The following is an 18,823-nucleotide window of genomic DNA, read 5'->3' on the forward strand; positions in this document are numbered from 1 at the left end:
GCCTGGGGTGATGTAGTGGCGGGCGGGCGGATGAATCCAGGCAAAGATGTATTCCATAGACTGAAATAATTGGAAGGAGATAAAGAGGGAAATTTTCAGGTGAACTACAGAAAGGTACAAGTGCTACAGAGCAGTGACAACTTCTATAATCACAATAGAAACTGGAATCATAACAATACAAACGACAAAGAGGAGGTGGAATTCCTGAAATGTGTGCAAAATTAACTTTCTATTGGAATTTTCCAGCTCAATGAGGGAGGAAACATATCTAGTTCTGGGGAATGAAGAGGGAAAGTGCAACATATTTTGGTGAGAGAGCATTTGGGGAACACGAATCACATAATGTCAGCAAGATTAGAGTAGGTGTGGAAAAGGACACCATATCATTAAGTATAAAATAACTCAACTCGAGCAAGATTAACTGCAGGGAGTTGAAACGGAGGATTTTAACAACTGTTATGTTAATAATATATTAGAGAGCCAAGCTGAACAAAGAAAGTTCAAAGCAGATTTAAAAACTGTTGTAGTCCCCAGGGCTAGTGTGCAATCAATCCCGCCCCACTTGACCTGGAGTCACAACAAAACTGAAATTAATAAATAATTCTTAGAAAAACACTAAAAGTCTTTGTTCCTTAGCTGCCCAATAACTACATGATGTGTTATCTGTGCTGGTCTAACATCGACTGCAACTGGATGCAGTAAAACGAGAAACAGGCTTCCGACACAGGAGATGGTCCAACATTGTTTTATTGAACCTGTTGTTTGCTGTACATAATCTGCTGTGGGTTGACACTCTTTTAACCTAACTGACAACCTCCTACTGGCTTGACCAGACTAGCTCTCCATCACATGGTGATGATGTTCATTGGCTTGTGCACTGCGATTATCTCCCTAACTGTGTCCTGTGAGAGAGAGAGAGCCTTAATGCCCTGTGGGCTTTCTAGTGGTGGTGTCCTGTCTGGTGATTGGTTGTTCTGTGTCATGTGTGTTCATTGGTTATCCTGTGTGTCAATCACTGCCTGTCTGCATCTCATGATGTACATGAGTGGATATTATGACACTACAGTCATGAGGTTTGTAAATGGTTAAGTTTATTAAAAACAGTAACTATCAATAAATATACAGCAAATACAACAGGTTAATTATTATCTAATTTCTAACACCTCCACTTCAACTCACCTTACCCTCTACACACACAAATGACGGGCAAACATAGAGTGGAGAAAAGGGATGTAAAAATAATGATGAATGTAAAAGATAAGGGGCGCGATTCTCCCAGAGGGGGAGAAATCGTAAGGCTGGCGTCAAATCCGGGCGGGTTTGACGCCAGCCCCCCCCTCCCCGACCGGGAACCGATTCTGGTCCCCGGTCGGGGCTAGCATGCCGCCGCCGTAAACTCCGGCATCACGGGCTTAACGAATTTCGTTAAGCCCGCTTGCCAGAGTTTGCGCCGGCTGACGCATCATATGACGTCAGCCGCGCATGCGCGGATTGGAAGACTCCAACCCGCGCATGCGCGGATGACGTCATCGCGCATTTGCGTGAAACCCACGCATGCGCGGGCCGGGATGCCCCTCAGCCACCCCGCGAAGTGATACAGCGGGGCGGCGGAGGGACAAAGAGTGCGCGGGCATCGGACCCGCTGCCCGCGATCGGTGCCCACCGATCGCGGGCCCATGGCACCCTTGGCACGGCCGTGGTACTGCTGTGCCAATCGGTGCCATGGTTTTAAAAATCGGGACTTTACGGCCGTTTTTACGAACGGCCAGACCAGGTGTGTTTGCCGTTCGTAAAAACAGCCGTAAAGGGCTGGGAACTCAGCCCATCGGACAGCTGAGAATCGCCTCTGGCCGTAAAAAAACGGCGGCAGCGATTCGTATCGGGAGTCGGGCTGGGGGGGGGGGAGAATAGCGGGAGGGCGTCGGACGAGCGTGGCCGTAAAATTTTACGAGCCACACTATTCTCCGCACCATCGTGAGTGCGGAGAATTGCGCCCAAGAATCTTTGTTTCAGATAGTTGTTCCTTGCACCTTTCCTCAATCTAGGCTTTCAGTTCGAGGTTTTCTGTGTCCATTATCACTGTAAATTAATTCAGGTCTCTGCAATTTCAGAAATACAGGAGCAATGCAGCTTTTCTGGAGTAAAACAAGAGAGAAAGAGAAAGCAGGTTCTTTCCTCTGAGTGTCCAAGTCTCCCTGAAAATCAGCCTACTCAAGCAGGACCCAATCACCGCCTGTTACCACGCAATCAAACTGAATCCCACCAATCCCTCAAGTGCCAAAATGTCAGAGTTCTGCTGTCTGAAGGCTAGCACAGTGTTCTCTTTTGGAACTTTTGAATTCTTCACTTCCCCTGCTCGACTTAAAGAAAAATGCCTATTAAGCATCATTGGACCAAAACTTAACAGCAAAAATAAAGGGGAAACAAGGGAATCAACAGGAAGAGCCCTTACAAAACAGAAATTGGAGGCATAAGGAGGGTGTATAAGAATAGACTAGTGGCAAACATAAACACAAACTTAAAGGTTGGAGTCTTCAAAAGTATAACAATCTGATTGAGATGCAACATAGATTACGGAGGAATGTAAGAATGTAAATTGCAGCGGTTCTGGTCACAATCTTCTAATTATCCTTGGATAGGGGCTCCACAGATTGCAAATGTTACTCACCTATTTAAAAGAGGTGAGAGTAATATATAGAGTCACCACAGGCTATTCAGCATATTACTACTGGTGGACAAACTTTTAGAGACAATAATTTACTACAAAAAGAATATGGGCTAACAAGTATGGGCTAATAACTGAGAGTTAACTGGATTTATCAAAGAGAAATTGAATTAAAACAACTTGTTTGAGTTATTTGATGAAATAATGAGAGGGTTAGGGGGTACCCAGTGAATGTGTATATGCATTTTCAAATGCTGTTTGACAAAGTATTAGTAATAGATTTGTTTGCGATATCGAATGCCATGGTATTAAAGGAACAGAAGCAGTATATATAGAAAATTGTCTAAGGGACAGAAAGCGTAAAATAATGGTAAATGGTTGTTTTTCAGACTGGAAAGAAGTGCACAGTGATGTTCCCCAGTGATTAATATTAGGATTACTGCTCTTTTTGACATATATTAATGATCTAGATTGAATATGGAGGGTAGAATTTCAAAGTTGAAAGCAGGTGACATGAAACGCAGAAATGTAGTGAACAAAGATGAGGATAGTGACAGACTTCAGGAGGATATAGGCAGTCTTATAAAATGGGGAAATACACAGATGAACTTTAATAGAGGCAGTGTGAAATGATGCATTTTGGTAGGAAGAATGAGGAAAAGCAACTTGGATCAAATGGTACAATTATAAAAGGAGTTCAGAAACTGGGAGACCTGAGGCTGTATGTACGAAAATATTTGACAGATGGCAAGAAAAATAAAGAAGGCCATTAAAAAAGTATAAGGGAGCTTTGGCTTTATTAAGAGAGGGACAGAGCTCAAAAGAAGGCCAAGTTATGTTAAATCTATGTAGAACACTGGTTAGGTCTCATTTGCAATATTGTGTATTACTTCTCCTCATTCTTCCTCCTAAAATGTATCAATTCACACTTACTCTGTATTAAATTTCATCTTTCTGAGCTACAATGAAACAGCTAAGGAACTAGCTAAGGTAGACTGGGAGCAAAGACTTTATGGTGGAACAGTTGAGGAACAGTGGAGAACCTTCCAAGCGATTTTTCACAGTGCTCAGCAAAGGTTAAAACTAGCAAAAAGGAAGGACGGTAGAAAGAGGGAAAATCAACCGTGGATATCTAAGGAAATGAGGGAGAGTATCAAATTGAAGGAAAAAGCATATAAAGTGGCAAAGATTGGTGGGAGATTAGAGGACTGGGAAATCTTTAGGGGGCAACAGAAAAGTACTAAAAAAGCTATAAAGAAGAGTAAGATAGAGTATGAGAGTAAACTTGCTCAGAATATAAAAACAGACAGTAAAAGCTTTTACAAATATATAAAACAAAAAAGAGTGGCTAAGGTAAATATTGGTCCTTTAGATGAGAAGGGAGTTTTAATAATGGGAGATGAGGAAATGGCTGAGGAACTGAACAGGTTTTTTGGGTCAGTCTTCACAGTGGAAGACACAAATAACATGCCAGCGACTGATAGAAATTAGGCTATGACAGGTGAGGACCTTGAGAGGATTGTTATCACTAAGGAGGTAGTGATGGGCAAGCTAATGGGGCTAAAGGTAGACAAGTCTCCTGGCCCTGATGGAATGCATCCCAGAGTGCTAAAAGAGATGGCTAGGGAAATTGCAGATGCACTAATGATGATTTACCAAAATTCACTAGGCTCTGGGGTGGTCCCGGTGGATTGGAAATTAGCAAATGTGACACCACTGTTTAAAAAAGGAGGTAGGCAGAGAGCAGGAAATTATAGGCCAGTGAGCTTAACTTCGGTAGTAGGGAAGATGCTGGAATCTATCATCAAGGAAGAAATAACGAGGCATCTGGATAGAAATTGTCCCATTGGGCAGACGCAGCATGGGTTCCTAAAGGGCAGGTCGTGCTAACTAATTTAGTGGAATTTTTTGAGGACATTACCAGTGCAGTAGATAACGGGGAGTCAATGGATGTGGTATATCTCGATTTCCAGAAAGCCTTTGACAAGGTGCCACACAAAAGGTTGCTGCATAAGATAAAGATGCATGGCATTAAGCGTAAAGTAGTAGCATGGATAGAGGATTGGGTAATTAATAGAAAGCAAAGAGTGGGGATTAATGGGTGTTTCTCTGGTTGGCAATCAGTAGCTAGTGGTGTCCCTCAGGGATCCATGTTGGGCCCACAATTGTTCACAATTTACATAGATGATTTGGAGTTGGGGACCAAGGGCAATGTGTCCAAGTTTGCAGATGACACCAAGATGAGTGGTAAAGCAAAAAGTGCAGAGGATACTGGAAGTCTGCAGAGGGCTTTGGATAGGTTAAGTGAATGGGCTAGGGTCTGGCAGATGGAATACAATCTTGACAAATGTGAGGTTATCCATTTTGGTAGGAATAACAGCAAACGGGATTATTATTTAAACGCTAAAATATTAAAGCATGCCGCTGTGCAGAGAGACCTGGGTGTGCTAGTGCATGAGTCACAGAAAGTTGGTTTACAGGTGCAACAGGTGATTAAGAAGGCAAATGGAATTCTGTCCTTCATTGCTAGAGGGATGGAGTTTCAGACTAGGGAGGTTATGTTGCAATTGTATAAGGTGTTAGTGAGGCCACACCTGGAGTATTGTGTTCAGTTTTGGTCTCCTTACTTGAGAAAGGACATACTGGCACTGGAGGGTGTGCAGAGGAGATTCACTAGGTTAATCCCCGAGCTGAAGGGGTTGGATTATGAGGAGAGGTTGAGTAGACTGGGACTGTACTCGTTGGAATTTAGAAGGATGAGGGGGGATCTTATAGAAACATTTAAAATTATGAAGGGAATAGATAGGATAGATGCGGGCAGGTTGTTTCCACTGGCGGGTGAAAGCAGAACTAGGGGACATAGCCTCAAAATAAGGGGAAGTAGATTTAGGACTGAGTTTGGGAGGAACTTCTTCACCCAAAGGGTTGTGAATCTATGCAATTCCTTGCCCAGTGAAGCAGTTGAGGCTCCTTCATTAAATGTTTTTAAGGTAAAGATAGATAGTTTTTTGAAGAATAAAGGGATTAAGGGTTATGGTGTTCGGGCCGGAAAGTGGAGCTGAGTCCACAAAAGATCAGCCATGATCTAATTGAATGGCGGAGCAGGCTCGAGGGGCCAGGTGGCCTACTCCTGCTTCTAGTTCTTATGTTCTTATATATAGAAAATAGAAGCAGGAGGGGGCTCATTCTGCCCTTCAAGCCTGCTCCACCATTCAATATGATCATGGCTGATCATCAAATTTAATACCCTGATTCTGCCTTCCCCCCATATCCCTTGATCTCTTCAGCCCCAAGTGGTGTATCTAATTTCTTCTTGAAATTACACAATGTTTTGGCCTCAACTAATTTCTGTGGCAGTGAATTCCACAGATTCACCACTCTCTGGGTAAAGATATTTCTCCTCAACCCATTCATAAAAGTACCCTTATCCTCAAATTACAACCCCTAGTTCTGGATACCCCGCCATTGGGAACAATCTTTCTGAATCTAGCTTGTCTAATCCTTTTAGAATTTTATAAGTTTCCATGAGATCCTCGCTCACTCTTCTAAACTCCAATGAATATTTTTATTCTATTTTTTAAAAAATAAATTTAGTGTACCCAATTAATTTTTTTCCAATTAAGGGGCAATTTAGCATGTTCAGTCCACCTACCTTGCACATCTTTGAGTTGTGGGGACGAAACCCACGCAAACACGTGGAGAATGTGCAAACGCCATACAGACAGTGAACCAGAGCCGGGATCGAACCTGGGACCTTGGTGGCGTAGGCAGCAGGGCTAACCCACTGCGCCACTGTGCTGCAATGAATACCCTAACCGACTTGGCCTCTCCTCATATGTCAGCCCCACCATCCCAGGAATTAGCCTGATAAACCTTCACCACACTCCCTCCATAACAAGAACATCTTTCCTCAAATAAGGACACCAAAACTGCACACAATACTCCAAGTGTGGTCTCACCAGCGCCTTTTACAATTTGAGTAAAACATCCCTATTTCTGTACTCAAATTCTCTTTCTATGAAGGCCAACATACCATTTGCCTTCTTTACTGCCTGCTGTACCTGCTTGCTTACTTTCAGCGACCGATGTGCAAGGATATTAAGGTCTTGCTGAGCATCGACCTCGCTCACTTACACCCATTCAATTAATAATCTGCCTTCCTATTTGTGCTACCAAAGCAGATAACCTCACATTCATCCACATTATACTGCATATGTTCACTCACTCAGCCTGTCCAAATTTCGCTGAAGCATCTCTGCATTCTCCTCACAGCTCACACTCCCCTCAATCCATCTTTATATCACCTGCAAATTTGGAGATAATACACTTTTTTGCTTCTTGTTTGCTCACCAGCTTTCTATCCATCTCAAGACATGACCCGGCATCCCTTGCATTTTAACTTTACATAGTAATCTGATATGTGAAACCTTGCTGAAAGTCTTCTGAAAGTCCAAATAAACCATACCCACCAGTTCTCCCTGGTCAACTCTACTAGATACATCTTCAAAGAATTCTAGGAAATTTGTCAAGCATGATTTCCCTTTTATAAATCCATGCTGACTTTATCTGATTATATCACTGCGTTCACAATGCTGTGCTGTGTATTCCTTGATAATGGATTCCAGCAACTTCCCTACTGCCGATGTTAAGCTCACTGGTCTTGTGTTCCCTGTTTTCTCTCTACCTTCTTTTTGGAATTCTGGGGTTATATTAGCGATCCTCCAAACTGTAAGAACACTTCCAGAGTCCAAAGTATTTTGGAAAATGACCACTAATGGATCTACTATTTCTCGGGCTACTTCCTTAAGTACTCTTGAATAAAGATTATCAGGCCGTGGAGATTTATCTGCCTTCAATCCCATTAATTTCCCCCAAACCATTTCTCTACTAATACCAATTTCCTTCAGCTCATTGTTAAAATGTGTGTTACTGAGAACTTCCGGTGCATTGCTCATGTCTCACTTTGTGAAAACAGAAGCGAAGTTTGAATTTGTTCCTCAGCCATTCTTTGCTCCCCATTATGAATTTCTGGTTTTTGACTGTAAGGGGCCTACATTCGTTTTTATCAATCTTTTTATCTTTACATACCTCTAGAAACTTTTACAGTCAGTTTTTATGGTCCCCACTATCTTATTTTCATTTTGCATTTTCCACTCCTTAATCAATCCCTTTGCTGAATTTTAAACTGTTAAACTTAACTTACCCATTTCCATTAACAAACTGAATGTACTCTCTCTCGTTTGTTCTTCGTTTGAACTTGATGCACGTCAAAATATTAAATTGCATTAAAGCAGATGTTATTATGTTTTGATGAATTTTATCTATGTAAAGTACAAAAAAGAATTTAGTAATTTTTGTAAATAGTTACGAATTACAAAGTAGTTATTAAAAATAATATCAGGGTTGATATTTCACATGGCTCGTAATTGTATTGCAGAATTCTTTGAAAAGAATTAGCCCAGCTCATTACCCAGCCTTAATACCATACTACCTTTCCTTATCGAGGTTATTTTTTTATTACTCGTTATCTAATATATACAGTTATTGAGATTACCTCCAAATAACTCAAGTGTAACATTTTGGACTGCAATTGGTAGCATACTATTTCCAGTCTGAATTGAGCTGATTGGGTAATTCCTTTATTAATCACACTGGGAGACTGCACAGGTATAAGTAACTGGGGTAGGTATTGTGCAGATTCTGTTTGCACTGCTGTTTGCTGAGCAAATAGCATTTTCAATTAAATAGATTGTTTCCTTTCAATCCTGTTGTAAATCCAACTGCACCTCCAATTCATTGGTTTGCATACTGGTGCCAATAGACAATGATTCATTTGAAACTTATTATAAAAAGTGGGTGAATTTCACCACTTAACAATGGGTATCAAATTGAAATAAAGGGCATAATGATGTCCGATTGCAAGAAGAAATTTACCAGATTTAGGGCTGGATTCTCCAATTGGGAGACGAAGGGCGCGATTCAATAGAAAAATGTCAAAATCCACTTTCCGGTGCGTTTGGCGGAATAGAACATAGAACATAGAACAGTACAGCACAGAACAGGCCCTTCGGCCCTCGATGTTATGCCGAGCAATGATCACCCTACTCAAACCCACGTATCCACCCTATACCCGTAACCCAACAACCCCCCCCTTAACCTTACTTTTATTAGGACACTACGGGCAATTTAGCATGGCCAATCCACCTAACCCGCACATCTTTGGACTGTGGGAGGAAACCGGAGCACCCGGAGGAAACCCACGCACACAGGGGGAGGACGTGCAGACTCCACACAGACAGTGACCCAGCCGGGAATCGAACCTGGGACCCTGGAGCTGTGAAGCATTTATGCTAACCACCATGCTACCCTGCTGCCCTAATCCTGGAATGTTTCATGAAGGCCTGGTTGGCAATATCGTGGCCTGTATTCAACACACTTCATGCCAAAAATGAACCCCCATGAGATTCTCGACATGACTGGTTCCCTCGCCGTCTGATTCGCCTGACTCGTACCTCCGTGTCTCGCCGCTGACACGTTGGGGGCTGCTTTTAGGCGCTCCCTCACTCCCAGTCAATGCACAAGCATGGCAGCGCACAAACCTACTCCTCACTTTGGAGGTGACAACCTCACGGGGCTTCTTGATGCTGCGGATGAGAGTCGGACCACCCTGTTCCCCTGAGGGGGTTGGAGGGCCAGCAGGACGGTCAGCAATGCCGCCTGGGAGGCAATGGCACTGACTGTCAGAGCTGGCAGCATGACAAGAGGGACCTCTGTCGAATGTAGGAAGAACACAAACCAATTCCAATGAGCTGCAAGGGTAAGTTACCACCTCTCTCCTGGCATTCATTCCGCCTATCACCTCACAAATTCCCAACCCCACTCTCCAGTTCACCGGCTGACACCTCGCTGCCTCCCGACATCGAAACTTTGTGCTTGTTCCTCAGATTCCCCCTGACACCGACTAGACACTTTTATGTCTATGTGTGATGTCCATATATGTCACCTGCTATTAAATCCCCTGACCCATCAAGGGTGTTGCACACAATGCCCTCTCTTTGTTCTTGCAGGAAAAGATACTCCATGATAAATGAGAAAGGCCAAGACGGGGGGGGGGGGGGGGGGGGGTCCCAGAGATCCAAGGTCCTCAGGGCCTTTGAGGAACAAGCTTGGAAATCATAAGGTTCCCCAGAAAGAGGTCACCGACAGTGAGGTTGGCCTGTGGCAGAGAGGTGAGGATTTGCGGCCCCTTCATACAAATGACCTGTCTCAAGTGAGAATTTCATGTCAAACAAAATGACCCTTCCCTCTCACTGATCAAATGTCCACTGTCATGCAGGATCACCATCTGATGGAACCGGGCCATCCAGAGTGTTTCCCTGGCCCGTGCCACCAAGAAACAACCTCAGAGGAGAGCTCGGAGGAGACCACTGGTGAGGTGTCACAGTTATCACTCGCACCTTCCATCAGCGCAGAGACACACACCTTGGTGGGCGACGTTAGTGGACAGGCTTCTGGGGCACAATCTGGTGAGCACCACATAGTTGCTGATGCACATCAGGTAGAGGCAGGAACATCCAAAGGAGACAGCAATCGGAGGTCTGCTGGATCGCCAGGCACAGCTGGGTCCCAGTCAGATGCCGAGCCTCTGGACAAGGTTCTCCCAGAGCTGATGCAGATGATGGGATACAGCTGTGAGATTCAAGCGGCAGTGTCAGGGGCGTTCCAATGACTGCAAGGCCAATTGGAGGAGTTCCAAATGTTGAATGCACAGTAGATGATGCTGGAAATGCATGGCAGTACTGGTATGGGGACTGCACTGGAAAACCTGGAGAACATCCGTGTCTTGAGTGGTGGTGTCCAAGGCATGACTCAGTCTGTGACAACCATCGCTGTGGACCTCGACATCATGCCCCAGTTGCTGAGGGACAAATTCTAGACACAGATGGACATTGCCAAGGCACTGCAGTGCATGGCCCAATCACTGAGGCGCATTGCTGAGGACGACAACACCATGCCAATGGAGAGCCTCCAACATTGGCAGTGATGAATGACATAGAGGCCTCTGGAGCTCACTCCAGCTGTCCTTTGTCCGATGGGAGTTCCCCAGAGCTTGACAGGCACTCTCAGGGAGGACAAAGTGCTGGAAGCCAACCCAAGGCCTGCTGCCAAGGAGAATACGGTGGGCTCCAGTACTCCCCCCCCCCCCCTAACTGACACCAGTGCATCTCAGTGGCACCAGGGCCCCCAGCTTCAGGACCTCCAGGGGACATCTGCCAAGGGCATCAAAGGCCACTGGGCATGGAAGTCAGCAGTCTTCCTCCACTTCGGATGTGGATCCTGGAGACAGACCTAGATGTAGCAGTAGATCACGAAAGACCGAGAAGGGTGAGCAGCTCTGAGTGGGCAGTGGTGAGGCATGATCTGTAGTTGGGAGAATGGAAATCTGTCACAGTAAAATGTTCACTATTAAAACATATTACACCTCATTCATGGAAAGCCCCTGTCACATTAATCTTCACAGCTGTGCTGCCCCCCCCTGTGTCTTACCGCTTCCTGTCCTCCGATTTCCGGCTCCTCCTCAGGCTTGTGCTCCAACTCCTCTGGACCCCCATTCCTCTTCCTCAGACAAGGTTGCATGTCCTTCTGCCTCCTCTTGCTTATCCTCCAGAATGTTGCACCGCTGCTGTGTCAGATTATGGAGAGCACAGCAGACCACCACAAAGCAGGAGACCCTCTGATGGGTGTACTGCAAGGTACCGGAATGCATTTTCAGCAATTCGATGCATCGCTCAATGATAACACAGGATTTGGATTTGATTTATTGTCATGTGTATCGAGGTACAGTGAAAAGTATTATTCTGCGTACAGTCCAGACAGATCGTTCCATACATGAAAAAACATAGGACATACATAAATTCACAATGTAAATACATGCACAGGCATCGGGTGAGCATACGGAGTGTATTACTACTTAGCAGAGAAGATGTGTGAAGAGATCAATTCAGTCCATAAGAGGGCAATTTAGGAGTCTGGTAACAGTGGGGGAAGGAAGCTGTTTTTGATCCTGTTAGTGTGTGTTCTCAGACTTGTATCTCCTGGCCAATGGAAGAAGTTGGAAAAGAGAATAACTTGTCTTTGATTATGCTGCCCGCTTTCCCTTGGCAGCGGAAAGTGTAGACAGAGTCACGTGCAAATGGACATTGGGATGAGAAAATTAGGGAAGTAAACATGTGACTAAAGGAGTGTGTCATGTGCGAGTACCTTTAAGAAATTGGTGTTTATCGAATCGCTGTAGTGGGTGTACCTTTAAGATATGGGTGTTTGCCAGATAGCTGCAGTGATGTCAGAGTGTGGGTGGAGATGGACTGTCTGTCTGCTTTTACTTTCGATTTGGGCTGTCTGCTACAGGGTGTGTTTTAGTTTTGTTTGAGAGCTGGATAGCTGCAAGAAAAGCAAGCAACTATTTAAGGATCTCTCTGCAATCTAAAGACTGTCTCCAGATCATTTGGGTGATTTCAAAGTGATAACTTCTCTCAGTAGAGAATTCAAACCTGATCTCTGTGTTAAAAAGGATTTTTGTCTTCTGGATGTTGCAAGGAAAAATTAAGGGTTACTTATAGAATATTGTATCTGTGGGGATGATTGGTGTTGATAGTTGTTGAGATGTTTACTGTTGGTTTATAAAGTGTTAACTAGTTTCATAAATAAACATTGTTTTAATTTAGCTCTCTGTTGCATCACACCTGTAAAGTGGGCCCTTGCGCTCCCCATAATCACAATCTATTCAAAGTTATGGGTCAGGTGAACTCCATGATAGACTTTGGGGTTCTCTAAACCCTGATCCGTAATACGTGGTGCAGGAAAGGGGGTTCCATTTCATGGGGCATTGGCATCAGGTTTGGAACAGGAGACATCTGTAATTTGGGATAGTCTCCATCTGAACCGACCTAGAGCCAGTGTTTTAGTGGAAAGGATAAATAGGATGGTCACAAGGACTTTAACAGCAAGTGTCGGGGGGGGGGGGGGGGGGGGGGGGGGGGGAAGCGGAGGGAAGTGGAGAACTATAGGAAGTGTGTAGAACTATGGGAAGTGCAATGTAAAGTATAATGGAAAGCAGGTTAGCATGTAGGGAGGTGGGTTCAACTACATGGAAAATTACGAAAAACATTAAAGGGAATATCTCAGGGGATGTTATGAATGGAGGTGTTAAGATTCAAAAAGATGGTATAAAAACAAGCATAAGGGCACTTTCCCTGAATGCTCATAGCATTCAAAATAAGGTAAATGAGTTGTGAATGAGTCTGATTTATGGCCATTACAGAGACATGGTTGCAGGGTGGTCACAACTGGGAGCTAAGTCGGGGAATCAGACTATTCGGAAGGACAGACAGGAAGATAAGGTAGGTGGTGTAGCTCTGATATTTAAGGATGACGTCAGAGCGGCAGTGAGAGACTTTCCAATACCCTCGATATGAAGGGAAATAATGAGATTTCTTGGCCTGAGTAGTTTTTGTCATAAATTTATGCCACATTTTAGCAGTGTGTTTGCTCCACTGACGGAATTGCTGAAGAAGTGTAGCAAATTTCAGTGGACGGCGCAGTGTCAACGGGCATTTGATAGCGCGAAGGCTGTGTTAACCACTGCTCCTGTGTTGGCCACCCCAAATTGCACAAAACCATTCAAGGTGGCTATTAATGCGAGTGATGTGGGCGTAGGTGCTGTGCGCTTGCAAGAAGACAACGAAGGAATAGAGCGCCTATTGGGTATTTTTCCAAAAAATTGAATGATCACCAGAGGAAGTATTCGACAATTGAAAAGGAGACTTTGAGCTCGGTTCTAGCTTTGCAACATTTTAACATTTATGTTACCAGCAATTTGTCTGAAATAATTATATATATTGATCATAATCTATTGACGTTTTTGGAGAAATTCAAGAATAAAATGCCAGACTGCTTTGAGGGAGTCTATTATTGCAGCCATTTTTCATTTCATTTAAAACTTATACATATAGCATCATTGAAGCCGTGCTACAAGCCATGTCGTAAAACAAAACCTTTCTTAAAGAGACACTCACATGACAACTTTCCCAAAGAAAAAATAAACAAACCATCAATTTCAAAGATGGTTTCACGAGAAAATGTGATAGCTGATGCTTTGCAGGAATGTGATAAAGAGAAGGTTCGATGGTGGATGTCAAAGAACTGAAATGGACTATATTACTGTTAATGTTTGCCTGTTTCGATTTTATAAAATGTATGTCTGTTTATTGTCAAGTGTTAGCAATGTGCAAGTGAAAAGGTTTGAAAAATGAAACCATCTTTGAAGTTGATGGTTTATTTATTTTTTCTTTGGGAGAGGTGTCATGTGAGTGTCCCTTTAAGAAAGGTTTTGTTTTACCACATGGCTTGTAGCATGGCTTCAATTATGTCATTTGTGGATGGAGCTGGGCTGTGGTTCTCAGGTGGGAGCGGGTTTATTTTTTTGGTTTCATTTTCGGTTTGTTTGTTTGGACTACAGAAGAAGAAGCACTGTGTTAAGCTGCAAGAAGATTCTCTGTTTTCTCTGTTTTATTTTAAAGCTGTTCCAGTGAACTGAAAGCACATTGTGTGCGACAAAGTGCCTTGGTAACCTTAAAACTAGAGTTGCTTTCCGGAAGGAGTTTTGAATCTGTTGGTTCGAAACTGGACCAGAATCTCAGGGAACTGACCAGTCCCATTCAAGTGAGATTACAGTAATAATATAATAATCTTTGTTGTCACAAGTAAGCTTGCATCAACACTGCAAGGAAGTTTCTGTGGCAAACTCCTGGTCATCACGTACCGGCGCCTGTTTGGGTACACAGAGGGAGAATTCAGAATATCCAATTCACCTAACAGCACGCCTTTTGGGACTTTGGGAGCAAACCTGAGCACCCGGAGGAAACCCACGCAGACACACGTAGAACGTGCAGACTTTGCACAGACAGTGTCCCAAGCAAGGAATCATACCTGGAACCTTGGAGCTGTGAAGCAACAGTGCTACCCACTGTGCTACTGTGCCGTGTGCTGGGCCACGCAATGGAAAGGGGTTTTGGTTGTATTGGATTTTGTATTGGATTGGAACAGCTGGGAGTGGGTTCATTAAGAGTTATATACATATATTACTCTAGCTGTTGTGTGTTTTTTACAGTTGTAATTGGTCACAAATTCTTCCTTAGTGTTTTATATATGTGAACTACATTCTTATAATGAACTTTGTTTTGATAAAAGTGCCTCAGAAGTCTGATGAATCACACCTGAAGTGAAGACTCTTGTGCTCATCATAGCCAAATTCAACATAAAAGTTATAGGTCAGGTGAGCTTCATAATACACTTTGGAGTTTCTAAGCCCTGACCCATAACACTGAGTTAACCGTAGAATTTACTACCAGCGAATTTAAAAGAAGGTTCTGCCATTGGTCTAGATCTTCCAGGTTTAAAAAAAATAAATTTAGAGTACCCAATTATTAATTTTCCCTATTAAGGGGCAATTTTAGTATGGACGATCCACCTAACCTGCACATCTTTGGGTGGTGGGAGTGAAACCCATGCAGAAATCGGGAGAATATGCAAACTCCACAAGGACAGTATCACTGGGCCGGGATTTGAACCTGGGTCCTCAGCGCCGCAGTCCCAGTGCTAACCACTGAGTCACATGCCGTCCATAGATCTTCTAGGTTAAAAGAAGATTTTCAGCAATCCAGCCTTTTGATCAGATGTGAAACTCTCACAGGCTGGCTAGAGAGAAAGCCTTAATCATCAGGCATTAGATGAGAGAGTTCAGACCTTACGCTTCAAATTTTTGTGTTGTTGGGGTGAAACCCACGCAAACATGGAGAGAATGTGCAAACTCCATACGGACAGTGACCCAGAGCTGGGATCGAACCTGGGACCTCAGTGCCATGAGGCAGCAGGGCTAACCCACTGTGCCACCGTGCTGCAAAACAAAACTAACTCAAAATGGGGTCTGTACATCTCTGCAGAATCTTCTGGAACTTCACACAACACACCAATCAACATTGAAAGTGAAACAAATCGCTGGATTTTATCACAGCTTATTGGCTGCCAGCCACGCCCATCAAAATGTCATCAGTAGGTCAAATATCACATTGTACTGGGTGGTGGGGGGTACGATAACCAGACTAAATAGCACATTTTACTGGACGGTGTTCTTGTTTATAAAATATAGATTGAGATATTGCAGAAGGTAGGGTAACAGAAAAAACAAGGCTTAAACAGGGAAAGCAACGTTTAAACATAGGGTCCTGACAATATCAGTATGGATCCAGTGGAGCTTAGCATTATACTTATAACTGTACTGGAGGAACACAGACCCCAGCAGCAATGAGCAGCAGCACCGAAGGAAGACCATCGGAAGGAGACCAGGGAGCCACAGGGCAGACTCAGCTGCTTTGGAAACAGGCTTTGGAAACATCGCTGATTTGCCATAGATGCAGGGGAGCATCCATGTCACTCTCTGCATTCCATGACACCAGGGAGACCCTTTCATAAGCTGGGATGGGTTCCACTCCCTCAATGTGCAGCTGGTATGTGACCATCAGATGAGGTTATGCACATGTGTCCATTTTCCAGGAGGTATACATGTTAGTTACATCCTTGACAGAAACTAGCAGGTACAATGATGCTCACAGTGCCACACGATCTGTAATCAAGTGGTGCATCAGCCTTCTAAAGAAGTGGTTCTGAAGCCCAACATGTCCACTGGGGCCCTCCAGTAAAGCCTACAGAGGGTCTCCCACATTGTTGTGGTCTGTTGTGCCTACACAATTTGGCTCTGAAGTGGGATGATAACTACTCCGAGGATGACGTTGAGCAGCAGCATGTGCCATTGGACATTCAGGTGGGCACGAGGAAGAGCCCGCTGATGGTAGAGAGGATGGAGGTCATGTGGAGGCAGGTGTGCACATGGGCAGGGCAGCTAGAGTTGCCCTCACCGCCTCCTACTTTATGGAGGAGGACCAGCTAATTTTCCCTGTTCATCACATTGACTCTACCTACACCTCCTGCTGTCTTGAGAAAGTGGGCAACATAATCAAAGACCCCTCCCACCCTGCTTAATCGCTCTTCCAATTCCTTCCATCGGGTAGGAGGTACAAAAATCTGAGAACACGCACTAACAGATGCCAAAACAGCTTCTTCCCGCTGTTACCAGACTCCTAAATGACCCTCGGATGGACTGATGAACTTATGGACTGATCTGATCTCTTCACACATCTTCTCTACTGAGTAGTATACACTCCTGTATGCTTCACCCGATGCCTGTGTTTATGTATTTACATTGTGTATTTTATGTTTGCCCTATTCTGTATTTTCTTTTCATGTACGGAATGATCTGTCTGAGCTGCGCACGGAACAATACTTTTCACTATATCTTGTTGTGGGCCAGGGTTTAGAAAACTCCAAAGTATATCATGGAGCTTATCTGACCTACAACTGTTTATTGATTTTAGTTACAATGAGCACAAGAGCCTGTCTTTCAGGTGTTATTCAACAGAGGTCTTAGGCACTTTAAATCAAAAAACAAGCTTTATTCTACGAACTTAGTTAACATTTGCATAACCACACACATGCAAGAATTTGTATCAACTGCAAACATAAATACCTCACACAGCTACAGTAATCTATTTATGACCCTTAATGACTCCCCCTTAATTGTTCCAATTTAATAACGATCCAAATTTAAAAAAACAGAACCGCCTTATCAAAGATGTGGCCCAGCATGTGGCACTCTTACTGGTATAACACTTGGTATTGATGCTCTTGTTTTATTTCCCAAACAGCAGGTTTGTATTCCTTCCAAAAAACAGTTATCTCTTTTAAGTTATCAAGTAGTCTGGAAACAGCTTTATGAACATAGAGAGACACTTCTTTTCAACCTGTGCAGAACAAACCAGTTCAAACTCAAAGTGAAAGTAAAATTAACTTCCAGGGACACAGCCCAGTTCCACCCACACAATGACATCACTAAAGCCATGTGATAAGACAAAAACATTTCTTAAAGGGACACTCCCATGATAATCTCGGTACATGTGACAATAAACCAATCCAAACAGCGTGATCCCCAGAGCAGTGTGACCCCTCTGCAGCCAGGGGATCAAGGTGGCCAAGATCTTAATAATCAGGGTGCTGGGGCAGGGGTGTCTTCAGTGCCGGTCAATGCAGGAGGGTGATGACGGCTTGCAATGTGGAATGGTCTGATGCTCCTCAGCTACTTCCTATGCCTGATTCCTACCTGTTTGTTACCAGCATGCTGACTCCCCTTTCTGAGCGATGATCTGTGCTACATTTGTTTGACCCTTTACTCCAGAGGGAGATTTGGGGCAGGCGCTAGGATTCACTGAATCAGGCCTAAGTATTAGCACTGAGAATTAAATATTCTAACTGAGGGGACCTAACCATCTGGTGAACATTTGAGGGCCAGTAAGAACAACAGTGTCCCAATGGGGGAAGCACACTGCATTGGGAAGAGGGTTAAAGAACGTGAATCATTAAGCAGGTTAAGAATAACAATATTTAATTCAGTGACATGTCCAAATTTAACAAGTGACAATGTCCCCAATAACCTGGCTGAATATAGAAGCGTACAAAATAGGAGTAGGAGAAAACCATTCAGCCCTTCAAGCCTGCTCCACTGTTGATTATGATCAATGCTGATCATCCAATTCAATAGCCGAATCCCGGTTTCCTCCTCACCCATGCCCATGCTGTGCCTCTACACTTCCTGAGGGTTCCATAACTCCCATTACGTCCGGGTGTGTTCCCAGAATGCACATCAGAGGTAAAGGCATCCCGCTGCCTTCCACACCCTATTATCTTAGATGCTCTTTGCGGGCATCTTCTGCAGGGCGAGGACTTGGAGCATCTCAGTCTACTTTTGGGTGGCACTGGTATTATCGTAACACTTTGTTCTGTCAGATGTGCCTGATTTGTGCCAGTCTAAGGAAGGGGGGATTAAGTTTGGTGGTCACTCACAGGTCTCCATGGTGGAAGGCACCTTATGTTTCCAATGGATCCTCTTCCCTTTGGGTACTCGTGGGCCCTGCGTTATTCCATGGCTTGGAGGAGCAGCTGGAGTGAGGTACAGAAGCCTCACGTCATGTAGTGCTGCCAGTTCTGGAG

General features: G+C 44.0%; 1 protein-coding gene across 4 annotated transcripts in view; it reads right to left on the reverse strand.

The window, feature by feature from the left end:
- The window catches only part of LOC119971591 (astacin-like metalloendopeptidase), a 377,078-nt gene that overhangs the window by 256,619 nt on the left and 101,636 nt on the right, over nucleotides 1–18,823 (reverse strand). For all 4 annotated transcript variants that reach the window (XM_038807364.1, XM_038807365.1, XM_038807366.1 and 1 more), the window contains one exon: nucleotides 7,869–7,986. In XM_038807364.1, coding sequence (XP_038663292.1) covers nucleotides 7,869–7,986 — 118 coding nt within the window. The remainder of the gene's footprint in view (nucleotides 1–7,868; nucleotides 7,987–18,823) is intronic.

Source organism: Scyliorhinus canicula, chromosome 9 (assembly GCF_902713615.1).
Source record: "Scyliorhinus canicula chromosome 9, sScyCan1.1, whole genome shotgun sequence".
Classification (NCBI taxonomy): domain Eukaryota; kingdom Metazoa; phylum Chordata; class Chondrichthyes; order Carcharhiniformes; family Scyliorhinidae; genus Scyliorhinus; species Scyliorhinus canicula.